We start from the raw sequence: 16787 nt of genomic DNA on the forward strand, positions 1-16787 counted from the left end.
GAAAACTTGCCACATAAAGCTTTTTTGTCCTGATAAATAACTGGTTTTTATTCACATAGGCAGCTAATTGTGAAACACCTGTGTCATTTTGTCTTGTTAAAAAGGGAGAATGCTGTTGTTTTTATTATTTTTAAATGTACTACATACTTGGACACACAGAATTTGAGGATCATATTAAACTCTTTATTCATGATTGATTTTCTGTATGCTGGGGATAGATTGATGTGTGTGCATCTAAATAGGGCTGATTTTGATTAATGGCCAGAAAAGGGAAAACTTCCCAAGATTTAGTAAAAAAGGGAAAAGTGAAGTAGCAGTTAAATTTAAAGAAGTTAGATCATGTCTGTGCAAATCAAATCAAATTCTTCATTAGTGCCTTGAGAATTGAAGGATTAAGACTTGATTATGCCTGCCAAATGTTTTTTTTTTTCTCCTTTTGTACTTGCCTAATGTGGTTGAATCAAATAGAACAGAATCTTTATTTTATTGCCAATAAATCTGTACCAGGCCTTTTATGGTCTGACTTCTCTAACTGCTGTGGCAGCTTTGTAAACAGTTCTCAGACAACTTGCTCCCTTGGTGCTAATTAGAGGATGCACTCAAAAAAGGACTGTGCAAAGAGGCAGTCCAGCAAAGCAAGACACTGACACGAGCTCTTAGTGCCTCAAGGGGAAAAGCTGGCCTGGTAGATACTGCTGTCAAAACATTTTCAGGAGCTCCTAACATCCACACCATCCATGAGTTCCTCTCTTATTTTCTTTGTTTATATGTCTTGGACAGGAAATTGTAATGGTGTCAATTAAGGGCATGAAATCCATTAATCCAGACTTTTTATATAACCACCTCAACTAGAAACATTCCGACTACAAAACTGCTATTACAGTAGACGAGTTAATTAATGATTGAAAGGTAATGCCTGTGTTCTCTATACATTTTACACATTTTATAACATTGCCTACCATTTATTGTACATTCTTGAAATGCACACCTAATAGTAAATATTTACTGAAACATGCCATAAAAAAGAAAGGAATAATCAAAACTATTTTACTGAAAATTGAGAAGTCAAAATGCTCATTTTATTAAACCAACATATAATACAGTGTCGGATTTTTTAACAAATGCCATTTGCCATGTTTTATTTTTTAGTATTAGTAGGGGGCTTCGCACCCCTGCTCGCTTCGCTTGCCAACCTTCTGGCCTGCTCTACGTGCCAGCCATTTCGCATCTTTGCCGCTCGCGTATATGGATTTTACTTTTACCAAACAACAAATATTTTAATTCTTGCAGATATGCGTCTTCATTGGGAAGAAACACAACTTTTCACTGGTGGCAACACAAGTTAGACGATCTACAAGTCTCCGACTTAAAGTTTAAATCCGAACAATATATTCAATCTCTTTTTGCAGTTCCTTTATTTCACAGAGTAATAATTTGTTTGTTTGCGTTAATACGATCTTTACTATAATTTTTTTGAGACTTTCGAATTTTAGTCCTTTCATTCTCTCTAACGTCCTCTGCATGTGTATCGCACCGTTTTGGAACCTCTTTACGACATTCTACTTTGTCATCTACTTTTTGTCTTTTGTTTCTGGCAGCGGACGTGGTTAAATCTCTTGGCACAAAGTCTCGTCTCGCGGGACTTGAAAATACCTCTCTGAAAAAGTCACATCTCTTCTCAGGCTAAAAAGTCTCGCCTCATCCCAGGTTTTTTTTATATAGTAGAGAGATTTTATATATGGCTTACTCCTTTTTCCGAGGCTACTTGCAACTTTACAAGTTCAGAATACTGTACAAACATTCACATTTCTCATATACTGAACATTAGCAGGTTAAGTGAATTTATAAGGATCACACATTTAGAGGCAGAAAAAGAACCAGCAACTGTAAGTATTCAAGTCCAGTGGCTTAGTTTCTCCACTATACCATTGTTATGGACATGTTAATGGGGAGACCAGAAGATGAAAATGGAGACAAAAGATGTAGTGAAGGGTCAAATAGATAGATAGATATATACTTTATTAATCCGAAGGGGAAATTCACATAATTCAGCAGCAGTATACTGATACAAAAAAAAAAAAATATTAAATTAAATAGAAATAAAAATGTATGTAAAAGCAGACAATAACTTTGAGTAATGTTAGCATTTACTCCCCCGGGTGGAATTGAAGAGTCGCATAGTGTGGGGGAGGAACGATCTCCTCAGTCTGTCAGTGGAGCAGGACAGTGACAAAAGTCTGTCACTGAAGCTACTCCTCTGCCTGGAAATGACACTGTTCAGTGGATGCAGTGGATTCTTCATGATTGACAGGAGTTTGCTTAATGCCCGTCGCTCTGCCACAGATGTTAAACTGTCCAACTTTACTCCTACAATAGAGCCTGCTTTTCTTAACAAGTTTGTCCAGGCGTGAGGTGTCTTCATCTTTATGCTTCCTCCCCAGCACACCACCGCGTAGAAGAGAGCACTCGCCACAACCGTCTGATAGAATATCTGCAGCATCTTATTGCAGATGTTGAAGGACGCCAACCATCTAAGAAAGTATAGTCAGCTCTGACCTTTCTTACACAGAGAATCAGTTTTGGCAGTCCAGTCCAATTTGTCATCCAGTTGCACTGCCAGATATTTATAGGTCTGTACCCTCTGCACACAGTCACCTAATGATGATCACAGGGTCCATGAGGGGCCTGGGCCTCCTAAAATCCATCATTAGCTCCTTGGTCTTGCTGGTGTTAAGGTGTAAGTGGTTTGAGGCGCACCATTTAACAAAGTCTTTGATTAGCTTCTTGTACTCCTCCTCCTGCCCACTCCTGATGCAGCCCACAATAGCAGTGTCATCAGCGAACCTTTGCACGTGGCATGACTCCGAGTCGTACTGGAAGTCAAATATAAGGGAGATCAAGTTAACAAAGTAAGTCAAAGCCAGAAACTACGTCAAGTGCAACATTTAGAATCCTACTGCATGGACCTACATCAAAAATATGCTAACTATCACTAAGTTGCTTGAGGTTATTTTATTCGCTAAGGCTTTAAGCAAAATGTGTTCACAACCATATTTATACTGATACTTCCTATGCCGTCATACTCTCTGATGATTGAAGTCACAAGACGGGACCCAAAATTACAATGTGTAAACAAATAAAAACATAATGAAAATAAAGAGCCAAGGTCAGAATATGGTAAGACAAGAGATTACTTGTCACATTTAAGGGATTGCAATAAATATGAAAGAAAGAGTAAAACTCATGTCAAGAACAGAATTTGTTAAACAAGAAGCATACTAAATGTTTCCTCCAAAAATGGTTTCATTTAAGTTGCTACAAAGTTTGGACACTGCTAAATGTGTTTGGCTATTTTATACAACACAATTACTGTGGTCTCTTAGGTCATGTGATACATTCATACAACACACATCCAAATAATGCACTAACTGTTGTGTATGCAAGTAAATCACATTTTGAGATATGGTGGTGACTAAAATGTAAATAAGGTTTAGGGTTGACCAACAAATTCAGATGTGTGGGGTAATTCAGCTCCACTTCTGGTAAGTATTCTGTACAAATAAGTTCACACAATACAGGAGGATAACCGTGAGCACCTAAGAAGAATACATGATGATTCTGCTCTCATTCATATTTGGGGATAATCCAAAAGCAGATTTGGTGTCACTATTTTCTGTTGTTTTTTGTTTCTGGCAGCTCAAAATCATTTACTTAAAATGCAGAGTCTTACTCATCAAGAATATGGAAAACTTCCTTTGTAGAGTATTTCTTTTGTTGACAGAAACAGCAAATTATTTTACCTGTCAATCTTTGCAGCCATCTGAAAAATCAAACAATATTTTCTAGGCAAGGTTTGTCGACACTTGACAGTGATTTCAACCCTCAACCCCTTGATGTCAACAGCATCCTAGAAAGTGTTAAGCTAACCCCTCAAGTTAAAAACAAGACTTTTTGCTATGCACTTTTTGGCCATTGTAATTTTAGACCATAATTTTACTGTTATGAGGGACAGCATTGTACAAAGAATAAAACTTTCATTTCTGCATAAAATCGTTACACTTTTATCAAGTGATGAATTTTTAAATTCCCTGATCAATCAACTCAATAATCAACCCAACTAATCAATTAAAAAGAGATAGTTGTTAGTTATAGTCCTAGTGGCATGAGAATCTCCCAGGGCTTGGATGATTATTTTATTCTCAGTGGTTATTGAACATGAAAGCCCAAACTGTCTTTGCTGTTTTAAACCACTTTTTACCTAACACCCCAGGCACTGGGGTCAAAATAATTCTTTAACTAGAGTTTAGGTCGGATGATTCTTATATAACATCAGTCCCCACCTTGCTGAGACTGGTGAGACATTTGTTAAACCTCATTGGAGTTTCAGAATCTCTACTCTAAGCTAGAGGGTTTAGAAGTGTAAACTCCAGTGGTCAGTTTTCTCTTTTCCTCTGAGAGATTCTTGCATTTAATTTGAAGTCCACATCTTCTAAGGTCTCTCCCACATCATGGCTTACAATTTTCTTCTTTTTAACTGCCCTCGAGAATCCATTTGTAAATCTAGAAACCTAAGAATTGTAATTCCAACCTGAATCTGCTAAAATCTTTGAAATTATTTAAATATTCACTTACTGATCTTTTCCGTTGTATATGCTAGTAGCAACTGGCATCTTTAAAGGAACATCAAAAATATAACAGAATTCTTTCAGAAAACTCTGTAAATTCGCACAAATAAATATTGTTATTAAAGACAGATGATGCCCATTGTAAAAGTTTGCAGACCAAAGGTCAAATATAAAAGGCATTATTAATTATTGAACAAACTGGATTGGAGTTTAATTTATATTGGCTTATACAATACAATACAACAGAATACAATTTATTTTTGTATATCCCAAAATCACACAAGAAGTTCCACAATGGGCTTTAACAGGCACTGCCTCTTGACAGCCCCCCAGCCTTGACTCTCTAAGAAGACAAGAAAAAACTCCCAAAAAAATCTTTGTAGGGAAAAAATGGAAGAAACCTTGGGAAAGGGAGTTCAAAGAGAGACCACTTTCCAGGTAGGTTGGGCATGCAGTGGGTGTCAAAAAGAAGGGGGTCAATACAATACGCAGATCAGAACAAATCCTCAGTACAGTATAAAAATAAACATTTTACAAGTACAGAGCAGAATTTAACAGTAGATGATATCACATAATATGATTTGGATTTGTTTAGAGTCCTGGAGACCTTAGCCATCAAGCTGCCTCCCCGATTTGACCATTCCACAGCTGAAACATTGCTTGGCCAGCCAATCTGATGAAAGGACCCCTCTACCCTACGATTTCTGAAATCCTCCATTAGGGATGACTTTACCTTAGGCAGACAAAACAACTTGGCAGGTGGGCCGTGGCACCAAATGCCACATTTGAGTACCAAGAAGAGAAACAGAATAGGTGAGGGTTAGTAACAAATTATAACTATCATGTTACTTATGTTTTAGTGCTAATGACTAACAACAGAGATGCAGTCTGTACAGTTAATCAGCAGCTTTATTCAAGATATGCTTAACTAAAGCAGTGAGTCTTCAGCCGGGATTTAAAAGCTGAGACCAAAGGGGCATCTCTTATAGTAGCAGGCAGACCATTCTACAGTTTAGGGGCCCTGTAACTAAAAGCTCGACCTCCCACTGTTATTTTATTAATCCTTGGAATCATAAAGTGCACTCTGGTTTGTAAGTCATGATAAGTTCAGACAAGTAAGCCGGACCTTACAATCGATTTGATAAATAAGAACTAAACCAAGTGAGCACAAGTGCCTGTAAGCTCAACATCATTTTCTAACCTGTGCATACAGTAAAATAGAATGGTCAGTGGTGTCAAATGCTGCACTTAAGTCTAACAAAATCTGTGCTTTATTCATTCTTTATTCCCATTCATTAGCCTTTTCAAGTTCAGTGCCTTGGGGAGCCTTATAGAAACAGGTGGAACAAAACCCTCTATGACAAACATGTCCATTATAGGGCACACGTTTAAATTTCAAGATAACAGGGAGAAAAAAATCCATGGGAGTGCAAGCACCCAGAAGGTACTCCACCACCCATTTGTTGGTATTGTTAAAGCAAAGCGAAGCAGAAAGACCAAGAAAGAGAAGCTCACCTTTTATGTGTATTACCAGATGCCCAAAGGCACGTTTCTTACTCCATCATGTGCATTGTGCATCATACTGTATCAGAGTGAAGGCAAGGCACAGTGTAGCAAGTAAAGCCCGCTTTTAAAGTTTGTCAGCCACTTTAAAGTGTATGTGTCTAATTCTAATATCATTGCAGTAATAAAGCTAAAATGTGCAACAAAGATAAAATGTGCATCTAAATGAATAATGTGCACTTTGTGACATTCAGTGGATTAAAGCTGACTGAAAACCTGCAAGTCAGCAAGATTCAGCATTCTGATTTCACTTAGCCATTTGATTATAGTGAAATCTGATACACTTTATTTTTGTGTCTGCTTTTCTTGTTTCAGCGTTTTACTCTAAACCCACAGCAGCATTATGTATCTAACTTTAAGAGCATTGCTACCAGGCCTCTCATTATTCTTGTATTTCCCTTTAACAGTGTCTCATCATTGGAGGTGGACCGTGTGGATTGCGGACTGCTATAGAACTTGCCTTCCTGGGAGCCAAAGTGGTTGTTTTAGAAAAGAGAGACACTTTCTCCAGAAACAATGTGCTACATTTGTGGCCTTACACTATTCATGACCTTCGTGGACTTGGGGCAAAAAAATTCTATGGGAAGTTTTGTGCAGGCTCAATTGATCATATCAGTAAGTAGCATTAATGGCCAATTTTCTTGTATACATTTAACATACCCATGCTCCTCAAGAGTTAGTACACTATCATAAACCATGGAATTATTTTGGAAAGAAAATGGAATAATGTCTAACAGGAAAGAGATATTTGAAGATGTCATCTATAAATGATTAGCTTTTAAAACTGAGATCTTCAGCTGTTAACTTGTATAGAAATAATAAATTATTATCTCTTTAAACTTTGCCAGGTATTCGTCAACTGCAGCTCATCTTAGTTAAAGTGGCTCTTATTCTTGGAGTGGAATTTCATATGAATGTAGAATTTATTAAGCTTCTTGAGCCTGCTCAAGACAATCAAGGTAAATATCCCATGATTTCATATTGCATCTATATATCATAAAAATATTGAATGATATGTATAGTGGCACAGTGCTTAGCACTACTACTTCGTTGCACCAGTCCACTTTTCAAAGAATTCTGTCCAACAGTAGCTGTCCTCATTTTCTATAAATTCCAGCTGTTTTGCAGATGTAGGTTTCCAAAGGTAAAGAGCAACGGGTTTAAGAAATCTTTTGTTGCAAGAGCTATAAGCATTTTAAGTTCTGTTGCTAGTGGTGATGCTGCTAAATGTTACAATCTGTATTAGTGTTTTGTTTATTGTTGAATGTAATTATTCTTCTTTGTATTGATCTTGCGAGTGTGTTTATGCAATAACTTAGGTTGTCAAATGTTGTGTGTTTGTTTATCTATTGGATGTCTGTAACAATGTCTTCTGCTTTTGTACTTTCCTGCTGCAAACAAATTTCCTTCCGGGATAATAAAGTCTGCCTATCCTAACCTAAAGAATTATGCTTGATTAATTGGTTGGTTTGAGTTGATAATGTTTGAGTGACTATGTAAGTATGCTCTGCAATGGACTGTTCAGTTTGGTTCCCACTCTGTGCTTAGTACTGCCAGCTAGGCCCTGGCTCTCTTTGACTGGCTTACTGTAACATAATGTGTATGTCATATTCAGTTTTGTATGTTTCAGTTTCAATTATATTTCACAAGAGCCTTTGTTACATTGCCACAAAGGTAGTAGTCACTGTTCCTGCCTTCTGTTCAAGAAATTATGAACATTGTAATTTGCCTGCCTCTTCTCTTGACAAAATATAAGAGGAATTTGTACCCATAATGTTAGCTTTCTGTTTAGTAGTGTGAATGAGCTCTTTTCACATAGCTTCTCCAGTGCTGCTGCTATTTATTAATAAACGTCTATACCATTGCTCTGCCAACATTTTACATGTACAGGATTGGCATATTTTATCTGTTTAAACCTTGTCACTGTTGTTCGGAGTTTTCCTTTCCAAAGTTAAATTGAATAGTTTCATTTTTTCTGCTTTGCTGTGCCAAATGCTGTGAAAATCATTATGTCATGAATACTAGTGTGTTTGAACCAGCCTTATATTTAAATTCTTATTAAATACTTGTACATTTCCACTGCTTCAGCTTTTTGAATTGGCTATCATAACATTTCCATTTATATTATACTCGTCTCCATCCCAGGAATTCAGCCAGATTTCTTTTACCTCTCTTATATTAATATTTATACACAACTACATATGCCTCCATTGTGTTGTTTTTGATACTTGCAGTATTAAAGCTGACAATTCTGGTTAACTGTAGATTTCATATATGTATGTTTAGGTTCAGAATTTTCCGGTTTTATTTAATAAGATTTTTGTACACTTTGCCTAATATAACTGGTACAAGAGGCTTGTTCTAATCACCCATGACCGACCCCACCCTCTGAAAAGGTCAGGTCCGGTTGGGGAACATGCACTGTTACAGAGTGTTACCACAAGCCACTACATGATGAAACACCTCGGGATCTTGGTTGGCAACCCCCTAGGCAGACACACACATCTCCACACACCAAGCACACACTAGGGACAATTTAGGATCGCCATTGCACTTAACCTGCATGTCTTTGGACTGCAGGAGGAAACCCACGCAGACACTATTTTACATAACATAAAATTTTACAAATTGTGATTTTTATGTGCATATATCCTTGCAACTGAAAGTCGCCCAGTTGTGTTTTCCCCCATTTACCATCCAGTTGCCTCTTTCAGTTGGGAGTTTAATGGTCATTACTGTAAATCAGTGTAACTTTTGTTGATCCCTGGTGTATATGCAGGTAAACCACAACTAATCCTGCCAAAGGAGCTCACAAACAAGATATGAAGACATACGATCTGATGAAATTAGACTTGATAATAATTTATAACAGCTTACAGTTTTTGATGTTATGTGTTTCCGTTATGTGTTGTTTTATTCATTTTGGAATGAGAATTGCGCAACTGTTAAGTTTAACTAAACTAAATATAGTTTATATAATTTTTTTTTAGTATATTTTGCATTATAGATTCCTAGCCCTTTAATTCTTAATAAAGTAAAAATGTGCAATTATGTGTTTATCACTTGATTGTGATCATTGTGTAAACAGGCACTATGAATCAATTTGAAGGTTAAGATGAGTTGATGACTCTTCTGATTTTGCTTGCTGTATTAGTTTCATATTTTTCTTTATATATCTCTGGTCTTTTTTATATTCTATTCTTTTGTCTGCATGCTCACCGTTCATTCATTCCCAATTTTATTTTCAGTATTTAAGAAGAAACAAACAAAAAGAATTAAAAGAAATGTATATATATGGCAAATAAAAGTAAAAATTGTACTTCTTATATTATTTTGTTGGCACATGCTGCCTACTAGATGTACTCCTCAATATCACTAAGCAGATATAAACAACACTCCTTTAATCATTAGGCAGTGATAGTGTAGTGTTATTTTAGAGGTATTATGGTATTCTGTCATCTGATGAAATTAGACTTCATAATAATTTATAATTACAAAAAAATTCTTAATGTACTGCTTTAAGAGATGTGTTCATTTAAACAATGGATTATTGCCATAAATACTCTTGTCTCCTGTAATGACTACTTAAATCAAGATCTAAAGCAGGAATATTATGGCATGTGTTAGACTATAAATTATATACTGTAGCAATCATGAGTTAAGTCAATATTTTGAAAGCAACATTTGGATTTGGAGACTTTAGGTTTTATGTCTTTGATTACTAAGCTTCTTTTACAGATTTTTACAAAAAATGATCTTTGTGTTAATAGGATAATTTATTTTTTGCATTAACTTATTTTCAAATGCATCTTCAAAATCTTAACATACACAAATGAAAGATACAGTGGCATGGAATGTTTTAAAATAAGATGTAAACTTATATAAACTACAGAGTAAAGATGTATAAATAACAAAATTAATCAAATGTGAGCATGTTTTGTAAGAGCAAGTTCATTTTGGGCAAGAGAGTAAAAATTACTTTAGAGAAGAAAAAAATAATAACAAGCAACTAATTTAAATCACTTCTGAGGTATAAAAATAGGGTTGCTTTGAGGATATATTGTGTTTTTTCATATTTTTTAATATTATTCCAAATTTAACATAAACTTGAAATGGGAGTATAACGAGCAAAGCTAAAAAAATCTTTTTACCCCAAATACGATTTGACATTGCTAAATGTGCTTGCAGTATGCTAATAAATAAATGTAATTCTCTTCCAAGACAGTATGCATATCTTCTTCAGAGCAATGTAATAATATCCTGATACTTCCATGACACTGCCTTTGGCAGCCATGTAAAATCTAAGAAAGCACAGTAACCCTCACCTGTGCTCTTCTTAGTCTTCAAATGACTGGCCATATCACATTGCTACATAAATAAGCTAAAGGCCCTGGGGTAATGATCCTCAGGCACCTAGGAAGGTATTGAAGTGCATCATAAACTGAAAGAGCTTCAACCATATTCCTTTAGATAGATAAACAGCATATGCTAATGACAGCAATGAAGATATAAAACCTGACAATTAAATTGACATACTGTGCACGTAATATACAAGGTCTTTTGACAATGTGCTTATATGGCAATGAAGAATATGAATTTACTGTAAAATACTGGAAGAACTAAAATGTCATTGGTTTACGCTTAATGTATTTAAGTGATGTTTTATAGACGGTGTAATTATTAATATTTTAATTGTGAACAATTCAGTAACATCATGGAAATTGATAACCAGTGATAAATGAAAAAGGGATTCCTCCATCTTTGCAAAGGTGTGCTAAACATTCTTCTTCCTTCAAGTTTATATTTTCATTAATTGCTTGATCTGTTTGATAGGAATGGGCTGGCGGGCTGAAGTGTGTCCAGCTGATCATCCTGTTGCAAACTTTGATTTTGATGTAATTGTGGGAGCAGATGGACGACGAAACACTCTAGAGGGTAAGATGTTTGAGGTTAATTATCAGAAGTGATCTCATAATATACTTTTTTCTTACTTGCTAACTATAGTTTACACTGTAAAAAGATTGCCTTAAAATAAGCAATCAATTGATTAAACAGCAACTGCATAAAGCAATGCAAACTTAGTGTCTTCATGATCTTAACTCCTTTTTTCTTTTGCACTGAAGAAAGGATTTTGATGCCTCATTAATGCTAGATTGAACAATGAATACTGTATTGCAAATAATGACATTTGTACAAGGAAATGCATGTCCAAAAGCCATGAACTTTTCTATCTTGTGAAAACAGTGATGCTGTTACTGGACTGAGGAAGAGTGTTTTTGATAGTTGATGGGCCAGATAGGCTGTCACCATTTGGATAAAAATAGTTATGATATATACGTATGTAATCTTTAAGCTGCATCTCTTTAATTCAACTACTATGACAATTAGTCACTAGTGAACAGCTAAGTTAAGTTAATGATTAAGTTCTCAGCAGAGGCTTTATTTTATTATTAATTAAAAAGTATTGCTTTAACTGCCTATTTTTCATCTTGGACAGGTAAATCTGAAATGTGTGAGAAATTTTCAACCATGCTCATTTCTATGGTCTAATGAAGTACTAATCAGGTTATACATGCATACATGACATGCAGTATATACTGAATGCACTTTGTAACATACACATCCAAAGGGCCTGTTATTATCTAAACATAATGAACACAGAAAATAATCTGTTTAATTTTCCTCCCCAAATCTTCTAATAATTACCTTCAGTTCTGAGTACTTCATATAATAGCCCAAGCAAAATAGTGTGCTTAACACTGCGTTTTGAGAATGGCTTGGAGTCAGGTGCTTGTTTCAATATAACACATATAGTACAACATACTGAGAATGTTTCAATTTTTAAACACATTTCTGACAAAAAGTCAGCTTTCATTGAAATAAACTGCAGCATTATTATAAACCAGTATTTAAACTGTAACTAATAAACAGTTTATATTATTCTGCATTAACAAGAATACCATTATAATTTATTTTTGGGATTTCAAAAGGCATATCCTATGGATATTAAAAGTCTTCACACCCTTATTAAAATTTCAGCTTTTATTGATACAAAAGCCAAAATAAACTAAATTCATTATAGACCTTTTTTACTTTTCATAACAAAATGTTTTAAGTGAAAACATATGGATATTTCTTAGGAAAACCAATTAGAAGTAAAAACAGAAATACTTCCAATGCTGAGGTTTTATGATCCTTTAACTAAGATTTTAAGATGAAGCACCTTTTGCTTCAAGTACAACCGCGAAATGAGTACCATCCCTAAAAATGCTAATGTTAAAATGTTAAAAGGTTAAGTCCCTCCTTGTAGTTTCAAACGAAAAACTGATTCATGGACTAGCAAAGAGAACATGGTTCAATTATCATAATAACTCTTTGCTTGGCAAGTGTATTTTCTTAACATTAAGCCGCTAACATTTTACTAAATATACTGGTAACTATCCACACTCATTTGCACATTATGCAAACAAGTTTGTTAAATCAAATTACAAATCATGAGCTCTGCAACTTTCCCCAAGCATCAATGCAGGGAAATCCAGCTTTTTCCACAGCACATGACAAGTAAATGAGCACCCACTCAAAAAAAGTTTTTTTACCTTCATTGGTCTGGCTGGGCTATACCTTTGTTTTTAAAAACATGAAGTCCATTAATTTTAACTTGGTTAAAGAGAATTACAGATATCCCTTTACATCAATTGTGGCCATTTGCATAAGTCGGACTCTATAAGTTCTGAACTATTTCTCCATCAACTTTTAATAAATAGGTTGAATTGAGCTCCCATATTTTATCAATATGTTTTCTCAAAAACGAAATTCTAACAGCAAATCATGAAGTAGTTTCTTAGAAAGGTCAGAGGTTTTGCAGAAGGTGAATAACAGAAACTGGAGGTTAGAAGAAATAGAATGGTGCAGACACCTGCAAATCAAGATAAATGGTTTTGAAGTGGATCCTCGGAGCACTTCAAATCTGGGTGTAATGTGACAAAGTACTCCAGTAAAGCATTTGAGTTCAGCATAACTACAGGAACTAATCGAAAACTGGCCAGTTGCTACAGTCCAACTGAGAGATACCAACCCGAAACAGGAGTAGAGGTATCAGTAGTGAAGAACAGTTCGGTCACATAGATTTTGAGAAGAAAGAAGCAATAGGATTGGGTCAGTGAAGCCAGGGTTATTTTTTTTCCTTCTCTATTCGCAGCTACCCTTTGAACTTGTGAAACATAGACGCTCCAGGAATTCAGATTTTATAAAACAATATCCATCCATTTTCCAACCCGCTGAATCCGAGCACAGGGTCACGGGGGTCACCTGGAGCCAATCCAAGCCAACACAGGGCACAAGGCAGGAACCAATCTCAGGCAGGGTGCCAACCCACCGCAGATAAAACAATATAGTTTTAGTAAATTAATATAACACTGTATATAGTACACTTGAAAAGAGCAGAACATGATAATACAGTCAGTTGTTTGTAACTGTCAATTACACATAAAACAGATGAACTATGAAAATAACCCACTTTTAATCTAAATTTAGATGTTTTTGCATGTTTATTCCTTGTTTTAATTGATTGACTGCAATGTGAGTTCCTCAGATTGCTTAAAAGTTTATAGACCATGAAAATGTACATTTACCTCACTTAGATCAGACTGATGTCAGGCGTTTAGCTTTTAATTTTAGGTTTCAGACAACACTTTTTCTAGCAGACCAAACCACAGCCTAAATGTCCACGTTCCATTGAATTGTTCATGTTTTCTTTGACATCAGTGGAAGAATTTTCTATGTTAACTATTGATAATAAATTATATCATGTTTAAAATGTATTTAGTTTAATTTGGTTAAAAAATGTATTTATTTTCTTATTTACTAGAGTCTAAAAGATTAAAATATGGCTTTTGAAGTACTGATTACACTAACATACTGTATGTGCTATGGGTTAGTATTAATTTATCTTATAACAATATAATGTAACATTCCCAAACTCACCTAATGCAATTCAGGGTTATGGATCTCTGCAGACCAGCACCATGATGTACAAATCTGGAAACAAACATGGATGAGTTACTGGTCCATTGCAATGACTAGTCACACACTAAATCATGGTGATTAGCACGTATGCCTTATACAGTAGCTTCAGCAGATAGAGAGATTGTATTCTCTCCCCGTGTCTGCGTGGTTTTCTTTATTCAGGTTATCTGGTTCTCATTACACATGCCAAAAGATGACTGAGCTCAGCAGCATGTACAAAGTATGTACATTTGATTGGCAAATCTAAATGTACTCTGTTTAGTGAGTGACCAGTGATGTACTGGTGTCAATATCAAGTATGATTTCTGTTTTGTGTCTGTGGCTGTTGATGTGGGATGTGGACCCTATGACTTGAAAACTGAGTTTAATGAGTTCTGTAAATTGTTAAATTCCTTTGAATCTGGCATACAGTATACAAGTTGATTAAATATATCTTCACAAGTGATCCATGAGGATGAAACAGAATAAAAGGTAGATATGTTTTTAGAGAGATATTTATAGGCTGCCACAGCTACCTTTACACTTTTCCACATTGTACTGTAATTACCTGTCTAGCTGTAGTGTAACTAAGCATTATTACTGTGTATTTACTGTGTAACTTGAATAAAGATAATGGTGACTACTCATTTGCCATTCTTATTCCATATCTGATTGCACAATTAACTATGCTGTTACTCAAGTTACGTAGTAAACACACAATATTAAATGCCTAGTTGTATCATACTCTGGAGGGTAATCTTTGAGCGATTACAGTACAATTAACAGACAATTTATCTAATTGTTTGATGAATATTTCACTTAGTCTTAAGTTCTTTTAGTATTGATTTTCATTTCTTTCATGAAAACTGGTTCTTTTAAGTTCTTTTTCAGTGATCTTCTGAACATGGAAACACATATTTGTGGTTTACTTTGTCCCCCTAATGTGATATCTGTACCAGTGTCCACAGCAAGATACTGTATACTGTATACGCAATAATATAGATTTTGTTTTTTATTTTGCAAAGCCCAAACTTTTTTGTGTTATTTATCATTAAAATGCAATTGAATCATTGTGCAGGTGTGGCGTATTAATGACAAAATTAGTTAGCTGTGATGACTGTATTTTTTTTGGTTCTTATTTTGCTCATGTTGTGGCTGTAACAGATTTTAGCTCTCAATAAGTGATAATAATAAAAGTAACTTTTGAAAATATGTGAATCTATATTTTTTCCAAAATCAGATACTAAGTGACATTTAAATTAAGCTTAGGATAAAACATTAAAAGTGACTTATGGTTTTTCATGCATCTTTAGTGCATTTCAGATTTTATCAAGACATGAAGCTGATTTGAATTGGAGGGTTTATTCTATAATTTTCATACATGCAGGTTGATACTTAGCTCGTTTTGTCTTCAGAAACCTTTTTTAATTATATCTTGAATGTGAATAACATAACATTCTCAGATCTACTTAAAACATATTCAAAGTGATGGAGGGCCAGAGCCTGTCATCGCAGCACTGAGTGCATGGCCAGAAACAGCCTACAAACACACACTCTCATATGGCGCCCAGTTTAGAATTAAACAAACCTGCTTGTTTTTGGTGATGTGGGAAGAAACCCCACTAACACACAAGGAGAATATGCAAACTTCAAACAATGACATGGGTTTCATAGTCCTTCGTTTTACATCACCCATGGATGTGTGACTGGGAAAATTCAACCTGTAAGCAGTTACTCTAAACAGAAAGAGTGGTTTCATATGTCCACGGTGGTATAAGGTTCTTAGTAAAAGTAAGTAAAAGCAAGAAAACCATTGACACAACTGAAATTTCAGTGAGTATATCAACAGTTAAAAAGAATCTTAGGCATAGCTACATTTTGCCTTTATTATCAATGATACTGCCTTTTGCTTGGCTTATTTATTTATTTATAGATGAAGAATATCTTTATTAAATATGAACACCACTTGTGTTGCTGTTGATGTTGTATTGAAATCATCCTCCTGCAGGAAATAAATCCTTTTTGTCTTCAGGTGATACTTTCTTAAATGCAAGATTGCTAAGATGTCCTTTAAAGCTAATATTATGTATCATGCAAACATATGTAAGAAGTGTAACTACTCTTTTCCAAATTATTCAGGTTTTAGAAGAAAAGAGTTCAGAGGAAAACTGGCAATAGCAATCACAGCAAACTTTATTAATAGAAATACAACTGCAGAGGCCAAGGTAGAGGAAATTAGTGGCGTAGCTTTCATCTTCAACCAGAAATTCTTTCAGGACCTTAAAGAAGAAACAGGTGGGTTCCAAATTCCACTCTTTTGGTGACAGATTAATTATGGTGAAGAAATACAGACAGACTTTCATGGCTGCCAGTTCTCTGTCATGCACCAGGTGTTATTTTTTCCAAAGTAACCATACTGTTGAGCAGAAAGAAGGTCCAAAACATAAGTTAAGAATAGATGAACCAGATTGTTTGGAGCCTTTCATCTTAGAAGAATTTGCCTTTTGGGTCTTAAGTAACATTTTTACCTGAACGACAATGGTAGGAATTTTCCTGCATTTGTGGGAGTATTTTTACAGGTGGTTTATCTATGGC

General features: G+C 35.1%; 1 protein-coding gene and 1 long non-coding RNA gene across 9 annotated transcripts in view; one reads left to right on the forward strand and one right to left on the reverse strand.

Annotated features, from left to right (window-relative positions):
• LOC120526805 (F-actin-monooxygenase MICAL2-like) overlaps positions 1-16787 on the forward strand; it is a 346702-nt gene that overhangs the window by 111850 nt on the left and 218065 nt on the right. For all 8 annotated transcript variants that reach the window (XM_039749949.1, XM_039749960.1, XM_039749956.1 and 5 more), the window contains exons 3-6: positions 6596-6803; positions 7037-7147; positions 11022-11123; positions 16332-16487. In XM_039749949.1, the coding sequence (XP_039605883.1) occupies positions 6596-6803; positions 7037-7147; positions 11022-11123; positions 16332-16487 (577 nt within the window). The remainder of the gene's footprint in view (positions 1-6595; positions 6804-7036; positions 7148-11021; positions 11124-16331; positions 16488-16787) is intronic.
• LOC120526874 overlaps positions 1-16787 on the reverse strand; it is a 215298-nt gene that overhangs the window by 7677 nt on the left and 190834 nt on the right. The window lies entirely within an intron of this gene.

This window comes from Polypterus senegalus, chromosome 1 (genome assembly GCF_016835505.1).
Source record: "Polypterus senegalus isolate Bchr_013 chromosome 1, ASM1683550v1, whole genome shotgun sequence".
NCBI classification, from domain to species: Eukaryota; Metazoa; Chordata; class Cladistia; order Polypteriformes; family Polypteridae; genus Polypterus; species Polypterus senegalus.